This window comes from Thalassophryne amazonica, chromosome 22, assembly GCF_902500255.1.
Source record: "Thalassophryne amazonica chromosome 22, fThaAma1.1, whole genome shotgun sequence".
NCBI classification, from domain to species: Eukaryota; Metazoa; Chordata; class Actinopteri; order Batrachoidiformes; family Batrachoididae; genus Thalassophryne; species Thalassophryne amazonica.
Genome location: NC_047124.1, coordinates 28,974,733 through 29,000,292, shown reverse-complemented (window position 1 = coordinate 29,000,292; position 25,560 = coordinate 28,974,733). Strand labels below are relative to the sequence as shown.

The window sequence follows — 25,560 nt, the reverse complement described above, 5'->3', positions numbered from 1 at the left end:
TGCCAGAAGATGATTGGTTGCACTGATGTCAATGTAAAGCCTTTACTTTGCCATGATTAAGAAGTTGCTGTAACTTGTTTTATGTGCCCATTTTAAGTGCCTTGAATTACACCAAAACTCAATGTTTGAATGTCACCTTGTGTTGATATAATCCAGCTAATTGCTCACCTTGTGCCTTAGTATGTAGGTTCACCTGCACTGCAATATATTTACCGTGTGAAGTATCACTGATATTCATATCCGCACCAGAGTTATCAGTAAGTCGAGTGCTGTGTTTTTCTTTTTTATTGCGATGCACAAATGAGGATGTCTTGTCAGTAAACAACCCAAGAGTATAGTTGATGTAATGGGACTCTTTCGAGTCCCAGAGGAGGGACTGTAGAAGAATTTTTAGGTCCATATTTGAACTGTGATGAACTATCAAGTGTCCTGATCCGAACTGTATGTCCTCTGGTTGAACTAGCAGGTGTTCAACCCAAAAAAAGGGCTCTATTAGTCATTTAGTCTGTCAGGGGCTTTCCAAGGCCTTTTAGGTGCTTTCCCGCAGGCCACGTGCGGGGGCCTCAGGCCAGCTGCACGTGTGGCTGAGGCCACGTGCGGAGGGGGCCTCAGGCCAGCTGCACCTGTGGCTGAAGGTCTTTTAAAAAAATCAGTTGTAAATCCTTCATGTTTTAATGGGAGCATTTGTCACATTGAAATAATGGCCTAACACCTGCTTAGGGTTCACTAGAGGACTCTACTGCCTGCTCCACACAGCACTCACAGTACCTGTGTCTAGGCCGGTTATGATGTCCACCAGCTTGTTGGAGATCCCACAAACTTCCAGATGCCTCAGAAAGCAGCCTGGACAACCATATCAAACGCTGCCTTAAAATCTAGAAAGGCTGAATGGCGCTCATGGGGCATGGCATGTGGCATCTCCAGGTTCGAAACACGACTGGGGTAAGTCTTTTGCTGCGTGTGTCTGCGTGTGTCACTGTCGCCGTAATAAAGCTTTCTGGTATCAGGATGTGTACAACCACGTGTGTAGATTTCTGATGCAGTTTCTTCTACCTGATGATGTACAAGGTGCAGCGGTACAGCAGTCTTCTGCGATACATCTGTCCTCGACTGTCTCCTGAGACATTCCAAATGGAAGGATGATCTCCGCCCTGTGACAGACACGCAGAAGAAATCTCCAGCCGACATTACACAAACATTGTGCGCTCATAGGAGAAGACATGTGGTGCCGACGTGTTTGGATGGTTAATGGAGCAGGGTTTTATCTGCGTCTACTCACCCAAGGAAGTGGGGCAGAGGAAAACTCTCCTGGGAGACTGCCACCCTCCTCCTCCTCCTCCGCCTCCTCTTCTGTCCTCTACATCCTCTCCTTCCTCCATGGGAGTCAACTGCTTACACGTGTCATCATGATACACAAGCCTAAAGTGTCAACACAGACAGAGACGAGTCACTGTTGTCCGTCCACCACGAGCAGAGAAGGTTTCCTTGCTCTGTGTGTCTGCAGTACATGTCAGACGACAGCGAGTGGTCGCCCTCTTCATACTCTCTGTCATCGCCATAGCTTTCATCATACGTCTCCTCCGTGGAGCCGTCCCCTCTCTGGATGATTGGCAGTTGGCTGTCTGAGCTGCATCCAAACAAACAAACACATAATGCATACATGCATCTCAGTGTAGGACAGCAAGTTAGTGAAATCATCTTTCAAATGGTGGTCCAAGCACCAAGTTTAATAAAAACAGCTCTTAAAGACGACTCTTTTGAAGGAGACCACAGGCCGCTTGAACGTTTGACATGATAAAATATGCCGCTCTGGCATGCTGAATTGCACAGATTACCACAACAAGGACCAATCTGGATGAGCTTGGTGTCCCAAAAGTAGGTTTTTGATGACAAATAAAAAAGTCCTACACAGGCCTTGAGGCCCATTGGGCTGGTTCTTATCCCCATGTATCATGGGATGATGCACATGGGAGTCTAGGATCGGACATCCTACCCATTTACAGCCGGTTGGACTGTGATGATGCACATGAAGTGTCTTGTTGAAGGACACAGGTAGTGTGACTGGGAATCGAACTCAGTACTACATAGTGGTTGGCAGTACCCTTAGCATAGTCACATAGTTCTTGAGTTGTGGAGTGGCACATAGAGTTCCAAATTTGGATTGTACACCATTAATAAAATGTATACTTTCATGCTTAGATCATCAATACTGGAAACGCCGATGAATATTTATCACCATCAGAAGAATTTCCATACCAAACATGGCAGCCATCTTGGGAACACTTTGAAAAGTTGAGTGGCCCGTGGACATTTTTAAGAGCAAATTTTGTTAAATTTGGTGCTTGTATGATTATTTGAAAGATTCCCCTGCTACACTATTGATGGAAATATAGGAAGGTAAGGGTTCTATCTCACTGAACTGCGACAGCTTGTGAATGGCAGTTGTGAGGGAAATTGTTTGATTTTGCACGACATTCGCTGTGTGGTGCGTTTCCCTCGGAGGGTGTCGCCAGCGTTGCACCTGAATTTTGAATTTTTCAAAGTTGGCCAGGTGAAAAGGCTCCTCCCAGTTTGCTCCCAGAGCCATCGCTTTTCTGTCGTGTGACCCTCTGAATGTACTCACTGACTCCTAACATGAGAGATTCATGACAGAACCATGGCGGTGGTGGTGGGGGGGGGCGTGGACCACACAAAGGAGGTGTCGGGGTACACGCCACAATAGCGGAGAAACAGCCACTTCTGGAAGTGGTGTCATGCTGTCTGGCTGGATGGTGCTCGTCGCAGTTCATCATGAGTTCATCACAGGCTGCCGCCCATCACTGGTGTTCACCCTGCCCTGTGGGATGCATCTGGAGCGTTCTAAAGGAGAGGTTTTTTTTTTATTTACTTTGTAATGGCCTGGTGAAACAGTTGCACTATCAGTCCTCCTACAGAGTGCCATGGTGTGTATGTTATAATATGTGTATTACAGCTGTGACACCCTGATCAGCTGCACTGTGGCACACCGCGTTGAGCCTCTGAAAAGCACTGATGCGGCATGGAACGCCAGTGCGAAGCAGAGCTTCTTCACGTGGTGTTACAGCTATGATGATCATGATATTTCACATACATCATCCAACCCATGTGAGGGCATGACAATATATCTGTAATGTATGGTTTATTATGGATATAACACCAAGTGGTGTGCTGCTCCCGTGGCTGCGACACTTGCAGTGACACACATTGATTTCGGTGTGATTGTGCAATGTTCATGTCTAGTGCACATAATGATTGCGTGCCACAGACTTTGCACATTACAATATGTCCTTAGCACAACGAACGGATGCACCAGGGTGCTGTCCGACTCATCCGGTGCACACTTGGGACGTGCTGGCAAGATATGACATGCCTGACCATGGCGAATTACCCTCGAACACGAACAGACTGTTTTGAATGCTGTTTTGATGCCATCAGAAAATTTAGAACGCAGTCAGAATGCGATCAGACTGCATTTCGACCGTCCACCTTGAATGCACCTCAACATTTCAGTGCATGTGCTCTACATTTGGGCTAGCCGCGCGAATGTGCCAGTGTGTGTGGACTTACAACGTTATTGCTGAATAAATCAAATCAAATTAAAGGACGCACACCCCTGAGGAGCTGCTGGACATCACTGCATCACAGAGCAGAAGCTATTCCAGCGTGTGAATGATCGCTGTGCGTGATCTCGAAGTCGAGGACAAAAGAATCATTTAAGGTGTGGATTATATACTGGACATGGAAGATAGAACGATAGATCCTGCAGGGACGTCATTCTGCAAGTAGGTGAATGCGCTGCAGGCTTTATTATTATTATTATTTCATTATTTATTTTATTTTTTCTTCTCCTTACTGGGTTATGTTTTAGGAATTTCCACAATCTATTTACATGGATAATAATAGTTGAACATTTTGTGTGCAAACGTGCCATTCGTGTTCAGCTGCGAGTGGCCACACCTCAGTGAGATTCCAACCTTAAAGAGGCTGACAAATGAAGATGAATGCAGATTAGAAAAAAGAGCAGAGGAGAGTGAAAAGCCAACAAACTTTCTAGTGCATGGAATAAAAGACATTAGAAGAAAAAAAGGTTTGAGGAGCAAAATAGTGAATATAGTGTTAAAATTTCTGTCGTCTCCAAAAACAAAGACCGAGAACATGATGGTCTGTAGGAATGAATGATGTTAGCTAGTCCGGATAAAGGTTTATATTGACCTGCACAGAAATTAAATGGGTACTTTTTTGCTGGTGTCATTATAAAGAGAAAGACTAATAAATGATTTTAGATTTTAATTTTTAGAAGTGAATATGATGGACAAATACAGTGATCTGTCAAGTTTTTGAGTCAGAAATCTTGTGGGTATTAAGATGGGCTCCCACTGCAGATTTTTGAGCGCAATTTTTGTCCTGATTCCAAAAATTAGGAAATCAGGCCCAATGTATTAAAACAGCAGGTACAGTTTGTGTTTCATGTTATTTTTGCTGACTACACTCAAGTCCCATTGATGCTTGCCCACATGCTGATGATATTACTACACTTTCCACAAAGGTAAAATGTATCTATTAAATCTCAAAACTGTCTTATGTTGGAGAGCACAACAGGCTTTTCATGGGATTTATGCTATGGACACTGCAGAGGAGAATCAGGAAGCTTCTGCTCACTGAACAATAGGACCCTATCATTGTGTGATGTACCTGCATGTAAACCATCACCTACTTTGCCACATAGTTACACCCGAGTCTCACTCTGGGAAAATACAAATGTTTTTGCAGTGATGAGTGGAGCTTTTTGTCTCATGGGGCTATACACGTTCCCCTGCCCACAGGCACTGCAGACCCACTCCAGTCAAATTTGCCTGCTTTCCAGTGAAATCGTTCATTGCTTGCTCCAAAACAGAAAACAATCAGCCATGTATTTTCTAAAGATACTGCATCCGCAATATCATCAGAGTGAGTTTATCTTACCACTGTCGCCTGTGTGCTTGCTCTAGGGGTTGGTAAGGTTAGGCCTTACTTGTGTGAAGCGCCTTGAGGCAGCTTTGTTGTGATCTAGTGCTATATAAATGAAAAAAATAGCATAAACTGTAGCTTAGCATCAAAATAACTGAGCAGCCAAATCCATATTCAAGTGGAAGTTATTTATTTCAAAATGCACTAACAAAATAAAAAACAAAGCCATCTGTAAAGTTAAAATAAGGCATGGTGTGTGCAGGTCCAGTACTGCTCCAGTATGTGAAAATGTAGTGAGCCACTTTCTCTGAAAATGTTGCCCCACACGCCGGTTAAAATCCCCTCCGCTCCATGCTCACTTTGCTTGCATGCCCTGACTTTTGTTAAATATTATCCCATATCTACACAAATTGCACCTGACTATTCACATTTTCTGGATCACAATGTGTTCTGACATCACAAAAATTTTAACCACGTTTAAAACTTTCCTAATTGTGCACAGTGTTTTACAGTGCTATTTTTACAACAGATTACAAGGGTTTTCAGGTCCAGATTGGGTATCCAATCTTTTATTTATTTATTTATAGCACCAAAAAAGTACAAAATCGGGTGTCAGATATCACCAATGGGAGCTGGGCTTAACTCTTAATTTTAAATATTAATATCTTTTGTTACTTCCTTGTGTTCAAAGATGTCTCATAATCAATTGTGATCATGTCACATTTCTTTAAAGGGACACTCCTCTGTAATTGTTTGAGTCAAAAACAACACCCCACATCACAGCCTTCTTTTCTTCAACTTATCCTCCACCCCATCATCGTACAGCATAACTGGAATCACTCATGTCTGTCTGTCTGTCTGTGTGCAAAATAACTCAGAATGGGTGAGCACATTTTCAACCAACTTGGTACCAATATTTCTTGGGTGGGTGTCTCTAGATGATTATTATTTTGTTAAGACAAGGTTAAAAAAATATAGCCCAAAAAATAGATTCCTCCACAATCAAGTGGGCTGGACAGATGAAGTAAAGCTTATGTCAATTAGTAAAACACTTATAATCAAACTATAAGAGTAATGCTGTAACAACACAAACACATCATGAAACTATTAAAAAATTGTCCCAAAAACACATTTTCCTGGATATCTTTAAAACTAATAGGATTCAAGAGGTGACTCAAAGTTTATATTTCCTTTCTTTTATATAAAATTACATTAAGTTATATTATATTCATTAAAATTAAATTATATTATTTATATTATACTAATCATTTGTCATGACATGACACTGACTTGACATCTTTATATTTAAAGAAATATTTTTATTTGTCCCAATCAGGAACATTTGCTGTGCAGACAACCAAACTTCCATTGATGAGCTGAACACCACGAAGTCCAGTCGAAAGAAAACATCTCTGCTCTTCAGCAACACCACCAGAGTTCAAAGCTGCAGAAGAGACCTTCATCTGGTCCCAAGAATCCAGCATAACATCACCTGCTTCTAAATAAAAGGCTCTTTCAACAGCAACTATTTTATTTTTTTTTTTTTAAAAAGCTGTTTCATTTTATATTTTAACAACAAATGAACGGATTATTAAAAATGTCCACGAAACAAAGTCAAAGGACATTTGCACAGGTAGAAGCTCTCCACTTATTGTGCTCAAATTCATATTTTAGAAATAAATCTGTCCTGATAACATTAAAGGCAATTACATATTTTGGCGAAATTACAAGTTGAAATGACTATATATAAAAAAAATTAATCATGAGGTTTATGTCACAGAAATCCTACTTTACAATCACACTGCAGTCATTGTTAAATTATTTCCTGTTACATTTATAATAAACATTTGTATTTATTTAGTGTCTGTTTTTCTGGTTGAAATGAGATATAAATAATCTACCAGACATACAAAAAAATGTACAAGTTTCCATGTTATTTTATTTGTCTAAAAATAAATGTTGTTGGGAAAATGTAGTGACACGGACCCACAACAGGGGGCGCAAATGAATGGTCAATAGATGAGCCAAAAAGTAACAATTTAATGTTGTGAATGTGCACAACGAACATACAGACAATCACAGAATATCATAACAGTCAATACACAGAGGTGACGTGTGGGCAGGCTCGAGGATAGAAGACGTCTGTCCTGAGAAGAGCCGGAACCACACGATTTCCGCCGCCCCAGAACCTGGTGAATACTGGAGCCGCCAAGTCCCGAATTCCCAGGTGATCACCGTCCCCGACTGTCGGATCTGGTACTGCTGGCGAAGAACAAAGACAGTCAAGTGTGGGTGTGTGTACACCCAGTAACAACAACGGTGGGAATGCCACCTCCACCTCTCATTCAATATGTTGCAGCGGTCTCAGCTGAAAAGGAGCGCCGTCTTGCACAGCCTCCTCACAAACGACCGGTTCTCCTGCAAATTCTCACAATAACAGAGTTACAAATCTCACAAAAAGGCTGAGAGTATTACCTCCTATGAAGTATGATATCTCGGCAACGAGGTGGAGATGACGTCTGGTCTTTATGGAGTGAGATGATGTTGAGTAGATGGGTGACAGCTGTCAAGAAGTAATGAGCGACAGCTGTCACCCCCGGCTGTGTCCATGGCGGCAGCGCCCTCTCGTGCCTGAAGCCCGCACTTCAGGCAGGGCGCCCTCTGGTGGTGGGCCAGCAGTACCTCCTCTTCTGGCGGCCCACACAACAAATGTCTGAGGTTCCTTATGTTAAACAAGAAATTATCAAATCTGAAATAACAGGTGGTTTTAAATTTACAGATGACAGGTTTCTAAAGAACCATTTATTGATTTATTTAGCAATTTTAATTACAAGTGTTCTAAACTTTTTTAACAGTAATCAGAAATTTTGAGGTAAACAACATCAACAAAAAACATTTCCAATGATTTTTCTTCAGAAAACTGCTCTATAAATGAGCAGTCCTGTCATACGTTAATGTTTTGTACAGATCAGTGGTTTCTGCACCGATCCGATTTGTATAGATCAGTAGTTTCTGCCACTAGTCTTCCGTGTTTATTCAACATGTTGAATAATTTTTTCGACGATTCCCGGTAAAGCCGGAACTAAGCCACGCCCCCTAGTGCCGGCGTTAACAACGGCGTGTGATCCTTAAGACGGCCAAAAACTCTTCCGGGACACTTCCGGGAGCTCTTACCGTCTATGTGTAAACAGGGCTGAGTTATGAGCCGTGTATTTTTCTATTAATCATACATTAAATGGAGCTAAGAGGTGACGCTACCGACAGCGAAAAGTACTAATGCTGTTAGCATACAACATTAAATCCGACCAGAGTTTCACTGCAACAGAGGCATTTAATCCATTCAAAAGTTACCTGATGTTCTTATGGTCTCTTCTGTAAGGTGAAATTATATTGCTTAATTGATTATAATTACTGTACAGTATTTTGTATAAGATACTATGCATATTCCTTGTATTTTGTCTGCCTTTTATGCATGAAATGCTGTTAAAAAGGCAAAAACACAGTGTTCTATTGGGGCCAGGAACAAATTAGTCCATTTTACATAGTTTCTTATGAGAAAACTGGTTTTGGTTTAAGAACAACTCTGTTTAAAAACAACATTTAGGAACCAATTAAGTTCTAAAACTGTGGTTTCACTGTATTTATTATATGTATAGAGTGCACATCGTGACCCCTCCTATGCTTTTCTGTCATTTATTTTTTAAGCAGTTCAAATCCAATATGGTGACTTTAAAACTGTGATATGGAGTAGCTGTTTAGACTCTTTAAACTTTAAGGAGACATTGTGACAATACAATTAGAAATTTTTTTCCTTCTTCACCAGACCGTCTGCCCCAAATTTCTTTGTTTATGGTTCAGTTTCAAATGAAAAAACAAAAGTCCCAACTCAACACGGGGAAAAAGCTTATTCGTCAAATTCACCAAACATCAGCCAACGCAGTAATGTTCTTCCAACAAATGCAGAGTGAAGAAATGTAAAGTGGCATTTCTAAATGTCAACATGTCCCTTTAATCAGCAGAAACTCAGGGATGGAAGTTTGACATAATAAAAGCCGGACAGCTGGGCGGCGGTAACCCTCAGCCAAAGACATCAGAAAGCTCATGCGTTGTTCAGCAAATGACTAAAACTCCAGTTAGCCGCGTAAATGTTGAGCATGCACTATGTGCTAGGAAAAATAAAAACTTCCAACACCAACTTCGGCAGCTTCTTATTACAGACAGAAATTGGAGCTTCCAGATGTTAAAATGCACTCTCCAGTGTCTGTAATGATGATGTGCAAACAGCAAAACAAGATCAGCCTGAAGCGAAAACAAATAAGGACATCAGCAAAAACAGACTGCGATAAGAAACGTTTATTTAGCCACCTTGCATGTTTCATAGCAGAGCCTTATCGATCCGCTTTTGCTGTAACAACCAAAGCGGGACTGTGCATAGCGACGGGTGTCGCTATAGCACTTTTAATGCTATTCCACTTTAAATAGCATTATGAAAACAAACCTTATGTGTGCGTGCTCACACGCACACATACTGTATTTTCTCACTCTATCTCTTAGCAACATACCGCACAAGGGTGTCATAAAAACACATCCTGCTCGCCACCACAAACATACGGCAGGAAACCAGGGGAGGAAGGAAGAATGGAGAATTTCAGAAACAGTAATGTGACCGTGGCATAATTTTAATATTATTATTATTCCTAGAGAAGAACGCTCGCTTAAAGGGCTTTTCAGATCAGACACGTGCACTGACCTCTTTGGAGGGAAGCACCATGCCGGTCTTGGCAGCAGGATGGGGGTGAGCGGCTGGCCCATGTTCCCATCCACAGTGCTTATGGACGGGTTGGGGAACTGACTGACGCCCTGCGGCGCCCGCTCCGACCATGCCGGTGTTGTTGGCGTGTTGATGTTGGCGTTGGATCCTGATGACGAATAGGACGAAGGGGTAAAGGTGGTGGAGTCCATGAGCTTCTCGTGGGACAGGCTCTCGCCTTCACAAGGTGATCCCTTCTGGCTGATGTGCAAGGGACGCTGGGTAGTGAAAGACTGCGGGAAGGAGCTGCGCCCGTCGCTCTGGTTGTAGTAGTTGACGTGGTTGCCGAACAAACCACCTGAACGCTGTGAGGCGACAGTGGATAAACGACACAAGATGAAAGGCAGTTGAGTAAAAAGAAAGGATGACATGGAGGAAAAACAAACAGAATAAACAGAACTAAAGGAACACGATTTATAGTGTAACATATCTTTAAGTCCAAACAGTGGTCACATTATGCAACTTTTCAAACCACATGGGTGTGTTTCTGTCCTATGTCTTAATTCTCGCAAGAGAATTTTTAAATGCCATCTTGTGAATTTTCAGACATTCTTATGAAGCTTAAATACAGCTCAACTTTATTTTAGTTTTCTTTTTTTTTGTTTTTTTGCATAAGATGACCCCTTTGATGCGATGATAAACGCAAGTACAGTGCATTTGCTACTTGTCTATCAAATGGCAACTGCATCAGCCAGAAGCTCGCAATGACGCGTGTACTGTGCGCTGGTTTGCGATGAGTATAAAATAAGGACCATAATGTCACAAGTACTACTGTTGCATTCACTGTTACCAGCCAAAAAACATTCTCACTACAATGAAAATGAAGAAAAAAACCAAACAAAACAAAACAAAAAAACTTTGCATTGCAAAGCAAACAAATGTCAAATTTACAATGTATCCCCTAATGCTGTAGGGATGTCCCAATGAGTTTTTTAAAAATGAGTATCTTTCAATACACGTCCCAAAACTTGTATTTTCCTAGATATTACATTTGCACAGAGCAGAATTTACGCACATTAAAATTTAATCGAGTGTATATGCTTGAAATTTTAACAGTTCTCAGATGCATTAAGAAAATACCCCCTTCAATCCAAGCTACTTCTTAATGTTTTATTTATTTAGTTTTAAAAGTTAAAGAAAACAAAAAGTAAACATAAAAAGCATAAAAAGTAAAAATAAACAGTAATTTTTAAAAAATGTGGCAATTATTATTATGAAAAAGTCTTTAAAAATGTCTTCAAAAGTGGACATTTATGTGGGGGGAGGGGGGGCTTCCAATCCCTCACCCTTTTGGCTACGTGCCTGTGAGCAGGAAAAAAATCTAAAGTGTTACCTGACTGACCAATGAGAAGGATATATCACATGTGCCATCTTTCAGAAACAGACTTGCTGCATATTTGAAGTGAAGGAGAGTGAAATATGTTTTTAAAACTTGCACCGTGGCAGCACTGATGGATCGCTTGCCGTTTCGGCACTGAACTTATGAAACAGAGCGACTGACGAACTCTTGATGACCTGTGTAAATAACTTATTTAAAGTTAAGGTTAGTGTTCATGTGCTTTTAAAACATGCAGCTCTGTGGTGAAGCAGCAGCTAGCGCTCACTGCTTTTGGTTTTGTTTTGCATTTGGTTCACTGGCACTGCACATTTGACAGCAAAAAAAAAAAAAAAGTTCAGTTCACTCACCTGGCATAAATAAAATATTAACAGCAATAATATTTTATTATTGCTGTTAACAGCTCTCCCTGCATCCCACAATCAAGTTTTATGTCTCTTTTTTTCAGGATAACCTGTTCTTTCATAATATGGATGCTTTTGTTGTGTTTTATAAGTGTAATAAAGGTTTACAATCATAAATAACAAAGGAATAAGTAAAGCAGAAAATAATTTTCCACACACATTTATTCAAAAAACACAGCAAACTATAATAAACAAATGTTTTGACACTTTATAAAGGTAATTTGACAATAAACACAAATGCACATTTTGAACAATATATACAAAATGGTCTATGCGTTTTGTTTGTCTTCAACTCAAAGCAATTTCTGTCTGCTATTACACAAAGGTCACATCACAAATTTCTATTTCTACTGTGTTTTGGAGGCTTTTGTCTGACTCTGCAAGCAGCTTTCATTTCACACTTTGGTTCCTTACAGTCTGAGGAGCAGCCCCTCTCCCTCACCTCACTGATATGGTAAACAGTGCTTTACACCAGAGGGAGAGAGCCACAGAGTTATCCAGTAACATTCAAATACAAACTAGTGGAGCAATCCTGACAGTTACACCCTGTTTGTTTGAGCATGTGAGATTGTCATGCGAGGCTCTCCATCTCCTTTCACTTTCACTGTGCGTAATGGCGCAGGGCGCATTGGAGGAGTTAGGGGGCTATTCAAACGGGCCAACTAGTAACATATTACTCCTGAAAATGATCTTTGGTTTATCACGTGAGGTAAATCTGCCCTACAATTGGATTTTGGCAAACCATGTGACGGTGAACCAATTTCGATTGGACACTCACATTGCGCACATCATCACACAGCTTCTATGAGGGGTACAAAGATGGCCGACTGTGGATCAAACGTCCAGGGAGTTAACTTTTCAGCAAAAAAAAAAAAAAAGTTTCTATCTCATATTATTAAAAAGTTATTTATAATTTAGTAAAGCTTGGTCTCAGCCGTTGCCCCAGAGGGTTAATTGATTTGATATTGATCAATCAAAAAAAATTGATCAAGCCTGATTCCGGTTGCGCCCAAACCAAAGCAGGCTTAGCCAGCAATGAATGAAAATGGGGGGTGATACCTGCCTAAAATAACACTTTTTACAATAAAAATCTAACGTATTGTAAGAAATGACATTGTTTATGATTTTATAATAGTTATGTGAAATTACATTATGTTTTTCAATTCCTACTCACTCAGATAAGCGCCTGCAGTGAATGGAAGCCATGCTGAGTGATGAGAATGACGTTTACAAATGCCATTAAATAAGTATGCGAGCATGTATGTACATGTTTATGTGCGTGTGAATGGAAGCAGCAGCAGGGCTCGAAGCTCCGTCTCATTCACTCTCTGTCTCTCTTTTGGAGAGTGTGTGAGGGTGTGTCTATCCAACCTTTACCCTGAAGATATCGTCCTCGGATGCAGCCAACACAGGCTCCTTCACACCTTTATCCGGTTCCTCCTCCACGTTCAGGTCCCCGGAGATGGCCCTTCGAATCTCTGGACCGATGTCATGCAGCGTCCGCAGGCCCGCCTACAATCAGGCGAAAACACAAGAGACCATCCCTCAGGATATTTCCCTTCAAACCCCTTGAAACAAGATGGCATTACCCTCAAATGTTCTGAGATATTATTCAACTGTTGACTCATCACAAGTTTTCGTAATTCTGATGCCCTGTAAATTTAAAGTGTGTTTGTGTGTACCTGCAGAGAGAGCGCAGTCTTTGGTGGCACCTTGGCCACCAGCCCTTGTTCTTTCCTCTTCTTAAACTTACGGAAATACTCCTGGATGAGGAAGGTGGCGTAGAACTTTCCCACTGTTACCTCGTCGTCTGGAAGGCATTTAAAAAGACATATCGGATACACATTAAGAAAAGCTGCTGCAAAATGAAGCAAATGAAGGAATTACTGACTGGAAGCTTGGTGGGTCTTGTTGGGTTGATCTCTTCAGTGTTTTGACTGTAATCATTTTTTTTTTTCAGAGTTTGAAAAATAATTTGTAAAAAGCTTCCTCAACCATCCTCAACAGGAACTGAAGGTCCTCATGTGTCCTCCTTGAGCTTTTCCCATTATGTCTGACTCTAACGTCAAATCAAGCCTGGGAGCATGTGTTGGTACCACACATCACTAAAGTCACCACACCATGCATCCGCCCCAGGTCCTGGATTCCAACCACCCAGTCAAACAACCAGTCTATCCCCACCTCTCAAAAGTAGCCACCTATCTGCCAGCCACTGGGGTATTCAACACCGACATCTTGGATAATACTAATGCGCCACATGGCCAAAATGTTATTCCTCACAATGCAAGTGATACTCCTCATCTGAATCTCTCTAAGTAACTATTTGTTTGACATAAAGTCATTCCAGCAGTACCAAGGATCTTCCAAAGAGACCAAGTACCAAAGACAACATAGACGTCGCCTTGGTTAGTCATTGTCATTTTCTGAATAAGACACTGATGGACATCATGACTTGGGTGCAAACAAGAGCAAAGATCAATTCAGTTCAGATTCACTGGTACTTGGCTAGGCGGCACGGTGGCTTAGTACAACAACAAGGTTGTGGGATCACTTCCCGCCCTTTCTGTCTGGAGTATATGTGGGGTTCTTCCAGGTGTTCCGGCTTCCTCCCTCATCCAAAGGTGTGCAAGTATTTGTTTGTCTATATGTGGCCCTGCGACAGACTGGCGTCCTGTCCAGGGTGTACCCCACCTCACACCCTATGACTGCTGGGATAGGCTCCAGCCCCCCTGTGACCCTTATTGGAATAAGTGGCTATAGAAAATGGATGGATGATTGACTGTGGATTTGTAGATGTCCGGTCCATGTCAGGCACTTGAAAACAACTGATGGCCGAGTTGGAAAAGGATGACATTCCAAATTCCAAATCCTTCAGAAAGTATTCTCAGCCATCTTCTACCTCCCTATGTATAAATTAAGTTTAGCACAAAATGTTCACACAGTTACACGCGGCAGACTGAATCTTGTGTGCTCACTTAATTTTCTCTTATACAGATATTTAAATCCTTTTTTCTTCTTTTGTACTTAAATGAAAAGTCATAACCGTGACAACTCTAGAAGAATACACGTGAACAGTTAGAATCTTACTGGATCCACCAACGTTCAGCACTTTTTTTATGTACAAATTTTTTCCAACCTTTGGTCCATTTTAATTGGACTACTGCCTGTTGTTGGAACTGAAGCATCACCTGTGTATCAATCAATCAATCAATCAATCAATCAATCAATCAATCAATCAATCAATAAATATTTTACCACCAGCAGGGGGAACTACTTGATCCAAGAGTTTCATGCTGGTTCTCTTCCAGATTTTCTTCACTATAGCCCTCAGTTCCTCATTGGCCTGCTCCAGGTTACCTGCACATGCACACACACGCACACACAGTGTTGTTAATGCATAATTCCTGAGACTCAAACTTCATGTAGCATAGCTTATACATCATAGGTTTTACTGAGGGTGGCGACATTCAATGTCGCAGGGGCCCGACGCGCCAACTCCAGAGTGATCGTGCATTAATCACATTGCAAATCATGCACATTTGACTGCAGCAGGTTGCTGAATCCATGGTTTTACTGTCCAGCAAGATGTTGTGCACATCGATGCAAAAATTGTTCTGAAAATAGATATAAATGTATAGATTTCCTGCAAATACAGAATGTGGGAAAACTGCGAGAAAATAAAAGTCCAGCTCATTTCTCCGTTAGGCAAATTATGTTCAAGCTTATACATAGTGTGTAGATTCTCTCTCTGTCCTTCAGGAACTTATAATTCTATCTGCAAAGGTAACGTTATTTTATATTAATTAATTACAGAGCTGATAATGTCACAAAAAACATAAATATATTAAACTCCAATGATCTCATTATTGCCAGGCCAAAAATACATATATTTTAACAGCACCAATTAAAAATACCAGCAAACATCATTACTCTGGGTAACAATAATGAATTCAGTGCATCGGCAGAAAAGTGAGGGATAAAGGCCTATGTTGAGTTTTTATTTGTAGGTGATTATGTAAGTCAAATCATTTAAAGACTTAAACGATTGTAATTAAACACAGCTAAGGATCTCTGAAATGTGTAAATATGGCTTCAAGTTGATAGTTATCGCCATTCTGAGTATGTCGGCACTCTAGTTTTACTCACTGCACACCACCACCTGCTGGCTACCGTTACACTCATACCATGCTGTGCACCTCACTGTGGTCAAAGTAACAGTCACCAGCATGGGAGACAGGCTTCTTAACTCTGAGATGAAAACCCAAGGGCCCTAATATCGATCCCTGGAACATCTTTTGGCATCGTGGTGTGAGGTTTACTCACTGCACACCGCTACCTGCTGGCCACTGTTAACACTAGCATCAATTGACACAATCAACCAGATGTTGGATTGTTTTTGATGGGAGGGTGAAGGAAACTCCACCACCGCTGGCTGTGAAAGCTGCCTGCATGCCCGGAAGGACCGCACTCCAGAAAGTTAAAGTTTCCCAACTTTTTCCAGTTGCTGCGTCGGCAGCGGATTCTCATAGTAGATTTCTTCTTAAAAATGGACATTAAGGGAGTTATTGTCTTTGATGCAGGTGCACTGAGACTTGACAGAGTGAATTAATTTGTAAATTAATCTTAAGAACCCAACAGATGACAGTTAAAGATCAGCAAAACATCTACATCAATCACCACGTACATTACACTTCCTGTCAAAACTACTTTATTGTTATGTGTGCTTGTATAATCAGATTATAAAAGTCAAAGGCATTCAGCAAATTAAATGTATGTAAATTATGTAAATTCATGTGTTTGACTGGTTTATATTTCTGGTGCCGTCCTTTGGTTCTATCATGCACATGGTGCAAATCAACATGTCCAGAACATGTTGCTGTCTGGGCACAAACCTGAATGGTACGCATTTTTCAGCCGTGTACTGTGGCTGTTCTGTCTGTATTTCATGATACTAACCAATCAGAGGAGTTCCTTAGTTGTATGGTGCTGCGGTATCGAACAAATGCAAGTAAACGGTGTGGAGAGATTTCATGGTGAGAGACCGGATCCACGCAGGCAGAGTGAGTGTTTGTGTGCGCACAAAACCAGATGGTAAAACAGGCATAAAGGATGTTGCCATGACACCTACGGGAATACTGCATCCATTAACACCTGTTACTCCACTGTGTAAACAATGTCCACTAAATGTGCATGTAAGCTGCACCTTGAGTTGGCCCTCCCCCATGCAGATGGACCATTTTTGGTTTTATGTTGATTATGTTTTGATTTTAATGTACTTTATTTATGGATGTGTTATGTTTAATTGCAAAAGCACTTTGAAATATGTAATCTGCACCAGAAAGTACTAAATAATAATAATAATAATGATAATCATAATAATAATTATTATTAATTGTTGTGCATGCTAACTGTTGGCTGTCCTGTAGTTGGAGTGAGTCTTCTTTGTCTGTTATGAGGTTGGAGTATGTAATTAGTGTTTGCAATGTGTTTTTTGTATCATTTTAATGCTGTATTTTTAGCAGATACATTTTTACACTCAACAAAAATATAAATGCAACACTTTTGGTTTTGCTCCCATTTTGTATGAGATGAACTCAAAGATCTAAAACTTTGTCCACATACACAATATCACCATTTCCCTCAAATATTGTTCACAAACCAGTCTAAATCTGTGTTAGTGAGCACTTCTCCTTTGCTGAAATAATCCATCCCACCTCACAGGTGTGCCATATCAAGATGCTGATTAGACACCATGATTAGAGCACAGGTGTGCCTTAGACTGTCCACAATAAAAGGCCACTCTGAAAGGTGCAGTTTTATCACACAGCACAATGCCACAGATGTCGCAAGATTTGAGGGAGCGTGCAATTGGCATGCTGACAGCAGGAATGTCAACCAGAGCTGCTCGTGTATTCAATGTTCATTTCTCTACCATAAGCCATCTCCAAAGGCGTTTCAGAGAATTTGGCAGTACATCCAACCAGCCTCACAACCGCAGACCACGTGTAACCACACCAGCCCTGGACCTCCACATCCAGCATGTTCACTTCCAAGATCGTCTGAGACCAGCCACTCGGACAGCTGCTGAAACAATCGGTTTGCATAACCAAAGAATTTCTGCATAAACTGTCAGAAACCGTCTCAGGGAAGCTCATCTGCATGCTCGTCGTCCTCATCGGGGTCTCGACCTGACTCCAGTTCGTCGTCGTAACCGACTTGAGTGGACAAATGCTCACATTTGCTGGCGTTTGGCACGTTGGAGAGGTGCTCTCTTCACGGATGAATCCTGGTTCACACTGTTCAGGGCAGATGGCAGACAGCGTGTGTGGCGTCATGTGGGTGAGCAGTTTTCTGATGTCAATGTTGTGGATCGAGTGGCCCATGGTGGCGGTGGGGTTATGGTTATGGGCAGGCGTCTGTTATGGACGAAGAACACAGGTGCATTTTATTGATGGCATTTTGAATGCACAGAGATACCGTGACGAGATCCTGAGGCCCATTGTTGTGCCATACATCCAAGAACATCACCTCATGTTGCAGCAGGATAATGCACGGCCCCATGTTGCAAGGATCTGTACACAATTCTTGGAAGCTGAAAATGTCCCAGTTCTTGCATGGCCGGCATACTCACCGGACATGTCACCCATTGAGCATGTTTGGGATGCTCTGGACCGGTGTATACAACAGTGTGTACCAGTTCCTGCCAATATCCAGCAACTTCGCACAGCCATTGAAGAGGAGTGGACCAACATTCCACAGGCCACAATTGACAACCTGATCAACTCTATGTGAAGGAGATGTGTTGCACTGCATGAGGCAAATGGTGGTCACACCAGATACTGACTGGTATCCCCCCCAATAAAACAAAACTACACCTTTCAGAGTGGCCTTTTATTGTGGGCAGTCTAAGGCACACCTGTGCACTAATCATGGTGTCTAATCAGCATCTTGATATGGCACACCTGTGAGGTGGGATGGATTATTTCAGCCAAGGAGAAGTGCTCACTATCACAGATTTAGACTGGTTTGTGAACAATATTTGTGGGAAATGGTGATATTGTGTATGTGGAAAAAGTTTTAGATCTTTGAGTTCATCTCATACAAAATGGGAGCAAAACCAAAAGTCTGGCGTTTATATTTTTGTTGAGTGTATTTCAATGTTGAATGTTACATATCCTGTAAAAACTGAATCATCACCAGTCTGTACACAGCCCTGCCTGCAGGCTGAAAGGAAAGTGGCATTTAAACATGGTGCAAACCAGAGATATTGTTTGTTGTGTTTCCCTTAGTTATTTATTTTATTTCATTACTTGTCTGTGTTCTATTCACTTTCATGCTCCTTTTCAATAGTAGTGTACTCTGTGCGTAGAGGGTTCAGGGTATAGTTAGGGTTACATCTGATTATCTAAAACAGGAACTCATTAGCTTTGTGCATGACCACACTACATTTTTAGACAAACACGCCCACGGGCACACAGATGAGCGCATGTGCATTGGCATCGAAAGAAAATGGGCACTTGGCATGAAAATGACAATTGCGTTGGGAGGAAACTAGCAAAGATAACGGTCCTTAATGTCTAACACAAGCGTGACAATGACGGTGAACATTTTTTTAAAATGATGCAATGAACAATTATTAAAACCTTTTAGGAATGGTACACTAAAAAGTCACAGTGCTTACGTGTACTTTGCGGTTTGCATTGAAGCTTGAGTTAGTTACATCAGTGTGATAACTGTTGTACAGCAGTGACTTTTAAAGCGAGCCACCACTGGTGTTACTTGTGCATCTTATCATTGTGTACAATCTTATCATTTAAACAAGTATATCAAACAACCTGGGCTTTCCAAAAATACAAAATGCAGTTGTTTAGTTTAGCTAAATAATTGCTTGCTAAATCGCAATTGCAATGTTTCCTCATTTCTGTCTGTTGGTGAAGCTGCAAATTTTTTTTCTTTTCTTTTTTTTGTATCTGATGCTACAAGACACATCAGCCTTTTGTTCGCTTTAATGCTGCATTCACATGCTGGCTGTAAGCGGCAGCCAGTATGTTTTCAATGAGTGGTTGACTGAAAAATTCCACAAGAAAGACTATGCACTTGCCACCTAAATGTTAAAAATTTTCAACTTTTTCCGCTTACTGCAGCAAAAAGGATAAACCAGAAAGAGGAGGGAAAGACAGACTACGAGAGATGTAAGTGCAAAGAATCACCCAGTTTAATCAGGTAAATATGAATGATTTGTGTGATATACAGAGATTAATTAATCTACATGCTCAGAAACAGATTTTGGCTTGTGCAAAGTGCTAAAACTGCTGTCATGACAGGCAAATGATGGCTGCAGATAAGAGTAATTCTGCTATAACGACCGTTATGATGGTTTTTCTGCCACCGACATGTGAATGCAGCATGAGACCTGTCTATGCTGGCTGTGTAGAATTTCTATTGTCTGTACATTCTAAAAAAAATTCTAATTTTTTTTGCCAAAAGTTGCTTATTGTAATAAGCAACAAAGAAAAACACCACTTGACTGTGACAAAGATCCTTTGACAACTCCGGGAGAGGAAATAATTTGAAGTTGATAAAGATTTGCCTGCAAACTCCCCTCAGTGCGCATTTGTGTGCATGTCACTGTGTGTGTCTCATTGTTAATGTGCACCTTCTGTTTTGATCCTGAGTGCAGTTCTGACCAGCGCGAACAGTGTGGCGTTGAACATCACCGTCCCGTCGCTGTTCAGAGGCATGTTCATTGACACCAGACGCTGGAGGAGACAAATCGCACATGCGCTTTATGAAATAATGTGCACCTCATGTAAGAACTGCTGCCACATTGCAGTTTCAGGCAGTAATATGTGTTGTTCTTTGCGTGTCTTTACTTTGCAGGCCACTCTGTGCGGGCAGAGTTTTCCAAAGCCGAGGGGCGGCTGGATTCTTCGCAGCAGAGTCACCACGTCCAGGTGCTTTATCCTCCCCCTAGAAACAGCAGAATTCTCACAAAAACTACTACACAATACCTCAAACACTGCACATTCACAGTAATCTTACTTAGCTTCTGGATCATATTCGGCCCAGATCCTCTTGAATTCATCAAGATGATGAGGCCCGAGGATCGACCAATCACGTGTCAGATAATCAAAATTGTCCATGATGACAGCCACGAACAGGTTGATGATCTGAGAAGACAAAATATTTGGGAAGGTTTTGTAATCTGATTACTTTTAGTGACTTTGTATAAAAGTACAGTTTGTGTAAAATCAAAGTTGTACACACCAAAAAGGCACAGAGCATGTAGAAGCTGACAAAGTAAATGATGGCGAACTGGCTGCCGCAGTCCTCGCTGGATGTGCTGTTCTCACTGGTCGATCCTTTCTCGCATGGACGCATCGGCTTGCACGCCAGCATGATCTCCTGCCAGGCTTCACCCGTTGCGCACCTGGCAGATAGACACGTGCATGCGCACATCCACGGGGGAAAAAAAAGAAATGCATGCATGTGGATGTAGATAAGCATGCAGAGACACATGAATACCAGAAATGCACCAAAGTGGAGTACAGGGTGGGACACGCATGCAAACACGTGTGCGTCGATGCAACAGCATTGAATTGCACGTGCATTAACACAAATAGAATGCACACGCGTGGATGTGTGCATGTATGCAAAGATATCATGACACACATTGTATACAGATATACAAAAACATGAAGGCACAAATGCACATCAAAACATAACGAGAAACACACATACATATACACAAATGTTAGAGTGTATGCACAACATTTTTCTACACAACATAAAAAATGTGTGCATTTTCCTCTCTGTCACACTAAACATCTATATGTTCTTCCTCACCACATCCATAAACCTCCTCTTTTGGCCTTCCTCTTCTCCTCTTGCCTGGTGACTCCATCCTCAGTATCCTTCTCCCTACATACCCTCTGATATGCTCATTCCTATTCCTGTCCATCCTCGTCAGTCCAAAGGAAAATCACGATACTTTCAGCTCACCAGCTCTAGCTCCTGACTTTTCTTAGTGCAACCATGTCTAAAGGCCCGATCACACGGCACACGACAATAGCTGAACGAAGAAAAAAAAGTCACAAAGTCAAAAATCGTCGAGAAAAGGTGGAGGAATGATTCTGCACTTTTCCCATCACTGAACAGCCTGTGCATCAAGAGTGCAAAAAGGAAAGTAACAAAAGAGAAACAAAGCGAACATTGACCTTGACGCTTTAAATGAAATCAAAATGAAACATTCATGCTGCCGTGACTGACAGCGGGTATCAGACCGAGCGCAGCCAGTCTTGTGCTGGTTGTCTTGACAACAACGTGTGTGCACACACAGCCCAGCCACAAACGGCTGGTACATGTGTAAATAGTTAAAGTAGTTGATAAAACGTTCTTGCCGCTATTGTTTTGGTACGAAAACGTTGCTTTTCGTCCCACACATGGACAAGTCACGTTCAGCTTGTCAGAGCATGACTTATTGATCCGTTCAGATGTAGTCAGCATTCGTGCAAGATGTTGGACTTGGGAGGTCGGACGAAGCTGGACAACAGTCAGACGGAACGCTGATGTTACGGAAACTTACGCAAATGACGAGGAACGATCAAGACAGAAAGCAAAATGAAATATGGACAAATTGAGGTTGCTGGTGGGATTTGTTCACATTTTTAACAGTTTAAAAATTCTGACAAAGCGCCAGCTGCAGGAACAAAGCTGGATGATGGTTAAAGTCCAGATTTCTTTTGTTTTGGCTTCGGTGTCCTTCATTAGTGCTGTGTGACCAGGGCTTAAGCTTCACGACAGAGCTGGTCTCCAAGAATTTAAACTCATCTACCTTCACCACTTCTACTCCTTGCACCTTAATTATTCCACTGTGGTCCTCCTTATTCAGACAAGAATGTCTTGCTGTTACTGACTTTCATTCCCCTTCTCTCCAGAGCATATCTCCACCTATACCGGCTCCTGTCAACCTGCTCCCTACTCCTACTACAAATCACAATGTCACCTCAATCCACTCTGTGTAAGCCTAACCCTGCCAGATCTCAGAAGCTAAGCAGAATGGGTCCTGGTTAGTACTTGGACGGGAGACCTCTTCGGAACACCAGGGGCTGTGTGTGTTTGGCCAGGTAAAACTGGAGTTGTGTCAGGAAAGGCATCCGGTGTAAAATTTGTGCCAAATACTAATGCAGATCTGGTTGTTTCCGTTGTGGTGACCTTGATCAGATGGGAGCAGCACCAATGGACAACAACAATATCTCCAAACATCATATTCTACTGAGACTCCCGTCTGATCTCATCCATCAACCTGTCCATCACCACTGCAAACACAAAATTGCTCAGGGCTGATCTTTGATGTCATTTCACCTCCACCTTGAATATATCCATCAATCCTACTGCACATCTCACCACTGTCACACTGCCCTTGTATATATCCTGCACAACCATCATATTCCCACTCCATACGTCCTCACACAATACCACACTCTATCATAACCTTTTTTAAATCCACAATCCCAAAATGCTACTTTTTTGACCTTCTCTATACTTCTCCATCAGCACTCAAAGTAAATATTGCATCTCTAGTTCTCTTTGTCAGCATGCTCAGCATTGCCATGCTGTTCCTCAGATCTTCACCTCTTTTCTAAGCCATGCTTCCACTACTCTCTCATACAGTACTAGTCAAAAGTTTACTTATTTATACAAATGGACCCATACACATCCCCTACCCCTTCAGACACCCTTTTACTTTCTAAGACTATTACACATTCTGGTTAAAAACTACCTTCTCATTTCCATGATTTAACTGGTATGCCATCTGGCTGGACTATCTTCCCACTCTTCATCTTCTTCATAGCTCAACTCACTTAATCCTTACTAATCCTTCTCACTTCCTGATTCACTCTCTCCACATCATCCAATCTTCTTTCTCTCTCATTTTATTCATTCATCACCTCCTCAAAATACTTCCTCCACCGTCTCAGCACACTCTCCTTGCTCATCAGTACATTTCCACCTGTGACCTATCACCCCAACCTACTGCACATCCTTTCCACCTTGGTCCCTCTGTCTGGCCAGTTGATACAAGTCTTTTTCTCCTTCCTTAATGTTCAACTTCACAGGCCTCTACTGGTGGTTGGCTCTCACTGCGGTATTGTATCACTTCCTGTTCCGGAGCACAGCGGTGTTTTTCTGTATCTGTTAGCTGTTTAATCTGCGCAGTTAGATTGATCTAGTTATCTAGATTACGATTTGTTTCCCAGTGTAATCTTTACGTGCCTTAACTAAAGCACTCCTTCTGCTGAATCACCTCTAAATTATTTACACATTATTCACTTTGCGTGTTTTTAGGAATCCGCTAGCTTAGCGTAGCTACTAGCTCTTAGCCGATTTAGCATGGTGGATTCTCCTGTCTCTCCCGCACTTTTCTGCTCTGGGTGTGAAATGTTTAGTTATTCCTCGGCCTCCTTTAGCAGTAACGGTACTTATAATAAGTGTAGCTTATTCGTAGCTTTGGAGGCCAGGCTGGGCGAATTGGAGACTTGGCTCCGCACCGTGGAAAATTCTACAGCTAGCCAGGCCCCTGTAGTCGGTGCAGACCAAGGTAGCTTAGCCGCCATTAGTTACCCCCTGGCAGATCCCGAGCAGCCGGGAAAGCAGGCTGACTGGGTGACTGTGAGGAGGAAGCGTAGCCCTAAACAGAAGCCCCGTGTACACCGCCAACCCGTTCACATCTCTAACCGTTTTTCCCCACTCGACGACACACCCGCAGAGGATCAAACTCTGGTTATTGGCGACTCTGTTTTGCGAAATGTGAAGTTAGCGACACCAGCAACCATAGTCAATTGTCTTCCGGGGGCCAGAGCAGGCGACATTGAAGGAAATTTGAAACTGCTGGCTAAGGCTAAGCGTAAATTTGGTAAGATTGTAATTCACGTCTGCAGTAATGACACCCGGTTACGCCAATCGGAGGTCACTAAAATTAACATTAAATCGGTGTGTAACTTTGCAAAAACAATGTCGGACTCTGTAGTTTTCTCTGGGCCCCTCCCCAATCAGACCGGGAGTGACATGTTTAGCCGCATGTTCTCCTTGAATTGCTGGCTGTCTGAGTGGTGTCCAAAAAATGAGGTGGGCTTCATAAATAATTGGCAAAGCTTCTGGGGAAAACCTGGTCTTGTTAAGAGAGACGGCATCCATCCCACTTTGGATGGAGCAGCTCTCATTTCTAGAAATCTGGCCAATTTTCTTAAATCCTCCAAACCGTGACTATCCAGGGTTGGGACCAAGAAGCAGAGTTGTAGTCTTACACACCTCTCTGCAGCTTCTCTCCCCCTGCCATCCCCTCATTACCCCATCCCCGTAGAGACGGTGCCTGCTCCCAGACTACCAATAACCAGCAAAAATCTATTTCAATCAATCAATCAATTTTTTTTTTATATAGCGCCAAATCACAACAAACAGTTGCCCCAAGGCGCTTTATATTGTAAGGCAAGGCCATACAATAATGATGTAAAACCCCAACGGTCAAAACGACCCCCTGTGAGCAAGCACTTGGCTACAGTGGGAAGGAAAAACTCCCTTTTAACAGGAAGAAACCTCCAGCAGAACCAGGCTCAGGGAGGGGCAGTCTTCTGCTGGGACTGGTTGGGGCTGAGGGAGAGAACCAGGAAAAAGACATGCTGTGGAGGGGAGCAGAGATCGATCACTAATGATTAAATGCAGAGTGGTGCATACAGAGCAAAAAGAGAAAGAAACAGTGCATCATGGGAACCCCCCAGCAGTCTACGTCTATAGCAGCATAACTAAGGGATGGTTCAGGGTCACCTGATCCAGCCCTAACTATAAGCTTTAGCAAAAAGGAAAGTTTTAAGCCTAATCTTAAAAGTAGAGAGGGTGTCTGTCTCCCTGATCTGAATTGGGAGCTGGTTCCACAGGAGAGGAGCCTGAAAGCTGAAGGCTCTGCCTCCCATTCTACTCTTACAAACCCTAGGAACTACAAGTAAGCCTGCAGTCTGAGAGCGAAGCGCTCTATTGGGGTGATATGG

General features: G+C 42.1%; 1 protein-coding gene across 4 annotated transcripts in view; it reads right to left on the bottom strand.

Annotated features, from left to right (window-relative positions):
- The window catches only part of cacna1c (calcium channel, voltage-dependent, L type, alpha 1C subunit), a 531,481-nt gene that overhangs the window by 25,893 nt on the left and 480,028 nt on the right, over window positions 1-25,560 (bottom strand). For 2 of the 4 annotated variants that reach the window (XM_034163903.1, XM_034163901.1), the window contains 12 exons: window positions 20,783-20,945; window positions 20,558-20,685; window positions 20,389-20,485; window positions 20,172-20,274; window positions 14,771-14,872; window positions 13,198-13,325; window positions 12,893-13,027; window positions 9,716-10,080; window positions 9,528-9,554; window positions 1,508-1,627; window positions 1,280-1,419; window positions 1,054-1,151 (listed from right to left, as the gene is read on the bottom strand). In XM_034163903.1, the coding sequence (XP_034019794.1) occupies window positions 1,054-1,151; window positions 1,280-1,419; window positions 1,508-1,627; window positions 9,528-9,554; window positions 9,716-10,080; window positions 12,893-13,027; window positions 13,198-13,325; window positions 14,771-14,872; window positions 20,172-20,274; window positions 20,389-20,485; window positions 20,558-20,685; window positions 20,783-20,945 (1,606 nt within the window). Of the gene's footprint in view, window positions 1-1,053; window positions 1,152-1,279; window positions 1,420-1,507; window positions 1,628-9,527; window positions 9,555-9,715; window positions 10,081-12,886; window positions 13,028-13,197; window positions 13,326-14,770; window positions 14,873-20,171; window positions 20,275-20,388; window positions 20,486-20,557; window positions 20,686-20,782; window positions 20,946-25,560 lie in introns of all 4 variants that reach the window. The other 2 variants (XM_034163900.1, XM_034163902.1) reach the window with 2 other exon arrangements.